Source organism: Pteropus vampyrus, unplaced genomic scaffold (genome assembly GCF_000151845.1).
Source record: "Pteropus vampyrus isolate Shadow unplaced genomic scaffold, Pvam_2.0 Scaffold279, whole genome shotgun sequence".
NCBI classification, from domain to species: Eukaryota; Metazoa; Chordata; class Mammalia; order Chiroptera; family Pteropodidae; genus Pteropus; species Pteropus vampyrus.
In genome coordinates, this window is record NW_011889060.1 from 524436 (window position 1) to 533337 (window position 8902).

The 8902-nt window shown below is 51.3% G+C and overlaps 1 protein-coding gene across 1 annotated transcript in view; it reads right to left on the reverse strand.

Annotated features, from left to right (window-relative positions):
- Positions 1 to 2063, reverse strand: part of NID1 (nidogen 1) — a 49865-nt gene extending 47802 nt beyond the window's left edge. Inside the window, exon 1 of the mRNA XM_023520820.1 lies at positions 1704 to 2063. Within this exon, the coding sequence (XP_023376588.1) occupies positions 1704 to 2048 (345 nt within the window). The 5' untranslated portion in view covers positions 2049 to 2063. The remainder of the gene's footprint in view (positions 1 to 1703) is intronic.
- Positions 2064 to 8902: the final 6839 nt, after the last annotated feature.

Sequence of the window (8902 nt, forward strand, 5' to 3'; positions counted from 1 at the left end):
ACATCCGCCGTTAGGCATAATTCACCGAACTCAAGCAACATACGGCGAGAAGGAACATGAGCTTTGGGAGAAAACGGACCTGGATCCAAACCCTTACTCATCCCCGGTGTGTGACCTTGGCCAGTGACTTAAGTTCTCTAAGCCTCGGTGTCTGAATCGTAAGACACAGATGAAACCACCCACTTCATACGAACGTCAGGACTACGTGGGATAACACACGCAGGGCCAGGCACAGAGAAGATGCTCTCCCGACGTCAGTATCTTTCCTACGCGCCAAGTGGTACCCCGAGCTACAAAGAGTGAAAAGACACGGTCCCTGCTCTTGAGAATTCACGGTCTGGATGGGAAGACCGAAAGGGGGTGAAACATGGCAAAGCCGGGGGAAGGGTCCATGACGGAGCTGTGCCTGGGGCTCCGGGGTCACAGGAAGATGTGCCCAACAACGCTGGGGGACGGGAGCGGAGGAGGCCGGCCGAGTCCAAAGGAACAAGCAGGAGCCCGAAACCCGTGGACAGGGTCAGGGAGAGAATGTCACAGGGCAAGATTCTGCGGGTAACAATGACGAGAGCTCGCTCGATCAGGGAACTGCAAACCATTGGGTGTGGCCGCTGCAAAGGGCATGCAGGGGGTAGAGGTCAGGGGTCAGGCCCCAGAGGCAGGCGTGGGCTCCGGACAGGGGCACACGCTCGGGAAAGTTCAGGTTTTAAGCAGTTTTCGAGGATAGCACTCAGATAGATAGATACAGGTGACAAAGCAAAACGTGTCACACAGGCCCACAGCGGACTTTCCCAGTGTGTTCTGTGGGATGTGACGTGTCCTATTTGGGAGGGAAAGAAGGGGTCGCCAAAAGGCTGGGGGACTGCTACGCTGAACGAAATTAAGCAGGTTTCTTTCCTGTGGGACTTTTCAGAGGGAGTGACCAAGAGGGAGATATAGCTCCGGCATTTCTCAAACTCATGTGGCCGGGGGAGGCCTTTTTCCCAAGGACCAGTGTTCCGTGGCACACACCCTGGGAACTACCAGACTGGAACATCCCCATTTAAGTGAGGAGCTTTTGGACCTTTCAAGTTCCTCCCTCCTCTGTAATCCTATAAAAAATTTTAAATGGTAGCACAAAATTACTTTTCCAAGAAGAAACTGAGGCGTGTCCTAAAGAGTCGCTTCACACCTGGAAGTGGCTTCCTGACCACTCGGTGCCCCGTCCGAGCTCTGCACGCCTTCCAGCCTTCCCTGACCACTGTGCCACAGAGATGCCACCCGGAGTACGACCGAACTTGTGTCCCGAACTAGTCACATGGCGCAGCTGGTTTTCGTCCCCAACTCGAGTGTGGGCTTCGTCTTCATTATTTCCATCCCTCGGGACTACGTTGTTATTTTAACCTATCGCTTCATATTAATAACGTCTCTGTTTAACTAGAAACGACCTCCCACCCTCCGACCCAAAGTCAGAGCAGCTAGAGAGTGGAATTTATCATCCCTGTTCTTACTACATCAGTCTTCTCAGAAACTGGCTTTCTTTAATCTAATCATCGTCGAAATATAGACTTAGAACCTTGTAGAGAAGGCGCTGGCTGGTTTAGACCTGCGGGAACCAGCCTACTAGATGATGTAGCATGCTGTGCATCAGAGCAGCACAAACTGGACCGAACAGCACCGAGCCAACCCTTCAGACTCCGCGCTCTGGTGCCAGGGTGAGTGCTCACCTTGCCTTCCTGGGCGGGGTCCTCGCTGGGTCCTCGGTAGGGGGCCACAGATTCCCAGGTGACAACCACCACACCGCTGGGCTGGAAAGGGACGTCTGGGAACCCTCTCTGGATGTGCTCCGTGGCCAGCTGGGCGACGGAGGGGGAGAGGTCCTCTCGGTAATAAACCTTGCCGAGGCCGTCTGTCGTGTCCAGGTCCGCCAGGAAAGGTGCCACTGCCCCGAAGGTTAGAGGGAAGAGCCCAGTGTGGGATTCTCCGGCCGGGGGCTCACTCACGGCGATGAGGCCATTCGTGGTGACCTGTAAAACCAAGCAGAGTGACGTGGAGCACAGGAGCAATGTCATCGGGGGCTGCGCGCTCACTCGCAGGGTGCTCCCCCAGGTGCCACACTATGACAGAGACGGCAGGGCCGGAAAGGATGTGACCTTGAATGGGAGGACTCGGCATTTCCCCCTGGGCAGATGGCCTGGTGGAAGGAGCACAGGGCAAGCAGCTCTGGCCCCGACTCTGGAATATGCCAGTCCCTGAACCTCGAGCACGTGTCTGAAACTTGGAGTCTTAGGCGTCCCATGGGTGTGTGCTTTGTATCCTACAAAGCACCATTCCGTGTAAGTCAATAAACCAGCCGAGTGACCCTTACACACCGGGCTGTGCGAAGAGCTGCGGGTCCACAGGGTGGTCCACAGGGTTCCGCCTTCGAGGAACCCACAATCTCGAGGGATACGGGGACGGACCGGCACAAACAGATGATGGGACGATAAGCGAATGAATGATAAGTGTCGAGAAGGAAATCTGAATGGCGCATTGCGGTCATCGTTGTTTTGAATAGTTTAACGTCTTAGAATAATAGCTAACACTTACTGAAGGTTCGCCACGTTTCAGGCACCTCATTCACATCTAATCCTCAGGAGAGCCCCGTAAGGCTGGGTACCCCTGTGATCCACACTTTCCTGATGGGGAAGATGAACCGAGTGAATCAGTTTGGCCCAAGTGACCAGCGAGTGGCAACACTGGGCTTTGAACCGAGACAGCCTGACTGCGCAGCTGTCTTGCTAATGGCTCTGTGTACAGCTGTCCTGAAATGTTACAGCTGCCTGTAAAAAGCGCTCACTGTTCTCATCCAGCTCAAACCCACACTCCGTGGGAAAATGGGAAAGGGACAAACGGGGTGGCGGGGGGGGGGAGGACACGCGCCAAGAGCGAGGCTTTGACCTCGCTCACTTTCTCATTCGTGCACAATCCACTGATGACACAGAAGCCGCTTCAGTGGTCTTTTTACTTGGGGGAATCTGTGAATTAAAAAACAAAAACAAAACCCTAATAAATGGAAGGGATTTTGCAAAGGGAACCTCAGTTTGCACTTTAAGGGGCTGGGGGTGGAAAAACACCAATGAAAACAGGAACTCCCGATGGTCCAGGGGGTGGTTAGAAGGCCCGTGGCTTTCCAGGTCATGGTTTCCCTCCCTCCCTGACGAGGCTCAGTCACTTCAGGCCTGGTTGGCGGGGGAGGGGCGGGGAGGGGCGGGCGGACGCGAAGGAGGAACTTGAGACCAAAAATCCTTGCAACATGCAGAGAACGGGGTAAAAGGTGCAACGGGGTGGAGCCAGCTGAGCCAGTTATGGGAGGGGGTTGGCAAACCTCCCTTTTTACCAAACTTCAGGGGGCTGTGAGCTTTTCAGGGGACCTACTTCCTGTCATCACTTGGCACCAGCACTGAGAACGGGGTCAGGGAGGGAGCTGGCCCAGCTGGGTTCTCCCCGACCCCCCTCCGAACACCTCCCAGCACAAACATCCCAGTGGGTTTATGGTTTACGGGTGGGGGGAGCGTGGGAAACCATTCTCTCTCAAGCCAGCAGAAGTTGGCAGTTACGAGCTGCTCGTGGGAAGTGACACACAGTGGCCACATACAGACAACTGAGTTGGAAAAAGCCGTTTCCCAGTGAAATTTAAGTCAGTCCAACCGCTGTGACGAGCTCCCAGTGTCTTTCGTTGTTTGGCGTCTGGGCACAGGCAGGTCCCTATTTCACAAGAGACGCGTCAGGAACCCCGTTTCCAGGCCAGCAGCACGACGCGCTGCGGGCGCTTTGCACAAAGACCAGATAAACGTCATTCCCATTAGCTTTGGAAAATGAATTTCTGGCCAATTTTCCTGCATATTCAACTCAATTGTCTGTGATTGTGACAAAAGATGACAGCACAGATAAATGTCACATACAGACTATCCACAAATTTTATTTGATTCTTAGCTTTTAACTCTCCCCACTCCCTTGCCAAGTAAACTTTTTCCCTCCAGATATGCCAATTAATGGCAGGCGTGACAGACATTATTCCCTTACAGCTGAGCGCCAGTCTCACTCGACTCGTCTGTCAAGCACGTGATGTCCCTACTAGCTTGTTCCTATTTCTCCATCTTTTCAAAGTGCCATCGAGCAATTCAGTAGGAGGGCAGGGAACACAAAGGGAAGGCGCTTAGGCCAGGAGGACAGACCCGGGGCCAGTCTCCAAGGGGACCAGACTGGCGGGGCCCACGCAGCCACCCGTCCTGCTGCCCAGGGCGTCGCCACACTGCCCTTCGCCCAGCTGCTTAAGCTAGGACATTGGGAGTGAGCCCTGAGCCCTTCCTCACTCTCACCCCGTCCTGTGCGTCCTGCCCCCGTACATGGCGCTTCCTCCCTGCCTCCTGCATGGACGAAACTGGCTCCATCTCATCCTCAGGGTTCACCTGCTGGGGGAGCCTCTTCCCACCACCCGGTCCTCCCACTCGCCTCTCCTTCTCTCTCCCTTGCCCCCTGAACCCCGATTTTTATCTGTCTCCTTCCGGAAGCGGACCACAGGTTGTAATGACCTCGCTCACTGGCTGCTCCCGCTGCCCCACGACACAATACGCCCCTCCAGGGCCAGGACCATGTCCATCTCGGTCACCGCTGCAGCCTGGCACGTGTCGGCCCCTCCCTTCCCAACGTCCTCCAGGAAATGGGGCGGTGTGCACACCTGCACACCGAGGCTGTGCTAGAAACCACGCCTGGAGGCTCACAAGCCACGAGGAACCACAACCTTAGGTGTTACTGTGGTTCTTCCTCCTGGCGGGTGACATCGCGGACTAAAACAAAAAGCTCACATAAATATGAACCGAGAGCGTGAACCCACCAGCTTACAAGAAACACGGGACAGGAGAACATGTCAAACGACACCATAGGGACGTAATTAGCAAAATCCAGAACATGGGACACTGCAGGACAAAGACCGTTTCTTCGATGAACACATCGCGAGAGAAAAAGAGGTGAGGGGACCTGTAGGTTTCAGAAGTCCTATATCTGTCAGATCCAATCAACCGAAAAGCAAAATAAAACATTTTATGAGCCTATTTGGACATTGGATGATATTAAGGAAGCATTTATTTTTTTAAGTGTGATTGTGATTTTTCAGTTTTGTTTTTAAAAGTTATTTTTTTAGAGGTGCATCTTGAACTATTTCTAATAAAATCAAATGTTTGAGCCTTAAGACAAATTCAATTTAGATGAGGGGGTGCATTAGGAACAGCTGGGGATAGAAATAAGTCAAGACAAGCCATAAATTGATACTTGTTGAAGCTGGGTCAGTCACAGGAGTACATTCTAATAGTCTATTTTTGCATACGTTTGAAATTTTCCATAATAAAACATAAACTAAAAAAAAGGTAATGAACATGATGGATCTAAAGTTTAGCAAACAAAGGGCAGCTGGCGTTTACAGGTAAACCAGCGCTAATGCCGTCAGAAGGGCCCGTCCTTCAGGTCTAACTTCCCCTCTTCCCAGACTTGCCCCGCCCCCATGCAGCCCCCCCTCCCGACCAGGAGTTTGCAGAATGTTCCTTGCACCTGGTACGCCAGACTGCGGTAATGAGCAGAAGGTGCAGGCGGAGGCCCAGTCAGTAATGAATTCACAGCTACAGAGCCTCGAGTCACCCGTGCAACACCCTGAGTCCAGAGGGACAATGGTTAAAGCTAGAGATCACACAGCAGGCATCTGTATTATTTTTTTGTTCATGCGTTTGTGCTACTTAAAAAAATTACATGGATTACGAAACCGGATGTTAGTTTTGATATGAATGTCAGTGAGTAGAGACCAGAGTAGAAACACATGGGCTAGAAAAAACTTTTAAACTGCTTACACTTCAAACTCGCCATTGTGTCTCATCTACTACTACTGCACGCTTTTACACCTGTGGCCCCCTCTGCCTCAAAGACCCTTCTCGGCTCGTGTCCTGGGCAGAGTCCCATTCCTCCCTGTGAAGCCTTCCCACCTGCCCCAGCTGGGCCACCACGGGGCACCTGTGTGCCTCTGTAGCCAGCACCTTGGAGCCTGACGCAGGAGCCTGACTCCCAGTGGCGCTACCATGTCCTGCTGTGTGGACTGAACGTGTTCCCGAGGAAACCTGTCTGAATAATTGAGAGATGATAATAATAGCGACGATAATAATACTATTACATTGTTGTCTTAGGGTGGCTCAAACTAACCAACATCGCCTAGCTGCGGTTCTTGGTGGAGTAAATAACACGCTGCTTCTTTATGGAAAAACAGTTACTTCTGGCGCATGGACGGATGTTAATATTGCCCTGAAATCTTGCTTACAGTTCACACGGGGTAAAAGAAGTTCTTTTAACAAGTTAAACCCTCAGCTCAGGGTGTTAACTGGCATCTAAATCCCCCTGTACAGGACACGTCCAGCCAGAAGACATCAATTCTATCCAAAACACCCACGGTGACGTGCCAAGCACGACACGGCTAACAGCTGGAGCCACTTACGTCCAACCGTTTTAGCCCAGCTAGTTAACGAGAGGCTGGACAGAGCAAGGGCTGGGAATGGGGGATGGCGTCTCCTTAAAAGACCACTTTCTGTCTCAGGCTCATCTTCGCAGTGACCTTACGAGAGCGTGAACCCCTGGAAAAAGTCGAAATGCAGAGACAATAAATTCAAGTGACACATCTTCCCTTGGATTCGAACGCACACTGAAGAGGAACGACCGCCATCATTTTGGGGCTTAAGTGAGCCCGGTCGCTGTCCCCGGGGGCAGAAAGCCTACTCCAAAACAGATGTGGTCAGAGAACGCTTGAGGTTGGCACAAACGCGAAACGAATGGGGCCATTTTAGAAACGCGAACAGCTGTCTGCGGGGAAACAATGCAGTTGCACCGAGCGGCAAAAGCAGACTCCGTGGGTGGGAGGGAGCACGGACTCGAGGCGAAATAATTCAGGGTCAAAGACAGACAGGCATCATTTGCCGAGAGACTCTTCAGTTCCAGGCCTTTTACGAAAGCTGCTTGCATTTGAAAAAATTTAATATATCACCATCCCTCTTTTCACATATATCAAATAGACGAGGAACTGGAAAGAGACTTAATTTAGCTTAATATCATATGGACAGAACCAAGACTGAACCCACATCCCCCAGAGTCCGTAAACTGTGCTCTTTTCGGTACATTCGGCAGATTAAGTTAGAGGTAACTGAGAGCGAAAGTCATGGAAGCCGCAAAGCTTCATGGGATGGCTTCATGGTTAGAGATCGGACAGCTAGAAAAATCTGGAAAACTAAAAGGGTCTAAGAAAAGGAAAACTTGATAAAGAAGCCCGAGAAATTGCCAAATCCGCGATTCAATCAAAGTGGAGGCTGACCGATTTCAGCCCAGAGCCCAGAGGGGCCTGGGACCTCACCCATCACAGTTCACAAAGCATTTTCACTCGGTTATCGCCTTAAGCCCAGTAAAGCCGGCATTAATATTATCTCGTTCTTCGTCTGAGAAAAAATGAGTTTCAGTTTATAGGACTTGCCCAAGATCCTGCACTAGAAGACCCGGAACAAAATTCCCAAGTCCAAACGGCTAATGTTTTCCATTAACCCCACAGAGCCAGCGAAATGGCTCGAATTAGAAATAGCCACGAAAGGATTAGCAGATAAAAACAAGGGACAACGAGATGAGTCAATGTTTGCACTTAACCCAGTTACTGTCTGAGGACAGGCTCCGGTCAGGTCCCCGGCCAGCTTTTCCACAGCACTCTTCTACCTGAGAGCACCTCCCAACATTTAAAAAGGGTTGAGGTCTGTAAACTTTAATTTCTGGTGTGTCCGTCAAGGAAGAGGCAGGAGCCCTTCAGTGTCCGGAACAGGAGATGCTCAGGGAAGAGAAGGGCCCGTCCAAATGCCCGGTCTCCGGGGAGAGCGGGCTCCCCCTGAACTCCTCGAGTGTCCATATCAGACGCTCACCTGTGCCAACCGGAGCACTTACAGATTCCCTTAATTTGGATGACGACAGTCCCTCAATTTGAACACAATCCCTGAATTCGAAATTATAGAGAAAGGATTAAGCAGTCATCGCCTTCCCAGAATGACCACATGTCAGTGTAACTCAAAGGCCACAGTCGGTGACGGAAGCCCTTCTTCACAGAAGGGTGCCAGCTAACATAGAAAGAATGACAGAAACAAGCAAAAACTAGAACAACACAGAACACCATTTCGCAAGCCTTAATTTAATAATCGATCAGGCAAAGATCGTCGGTGGATGCTAAACCATTCGGTGAAAGGTTGTAGGGCAACGGGACAGATGCGTGTGTCAAATCATTGCCCAATAGCCTTCCCACTGCTCACAGGGATAAAACACAACTGGACAGACACGAGCGGCTGTCACCTCCTTAATGCTAGCAGCCGGCAGAGCAAGAACCAAACACCACTTGCCTCCTGACGTTATACGATGTGACACGTGGCTTCGTTCGTTAAGTATTCTTATTAAATAATGTGTAAGGTACTCGACAATAAAAACATAAGTAACCCAATTAAAAAACGAACAAGAGGATCTGAATAGACATTTCTCCAAAGACGATATACAAATGGCCAATAAGCACATGAGAAGATGCTCAACATCATTAGCCATCAGGGAAATGCAAATCGAAACCCCAGTGAGGTAGCACTTTACACCCACTAGGATGGCGAGAATCAAAAAGTCAGATAATAATGAGCGTGAGCCCTGGAGGATGCAGAGAAGCTGGAGCCCTCGGACGCCGCAGGCAGGAAGGAAATGGTGCATCCTCTAGGGAAAACGTTATGAAGTTCCTCCGAATGGGAAACCGTTTCCACGAGACCCGGCAAGGGGCAGGGCCACGAGGTCCCCGGGGACTGAACGTGGAGTCTGCGCAGAAACGCGTCCGCAGACATTCACGGCAGCG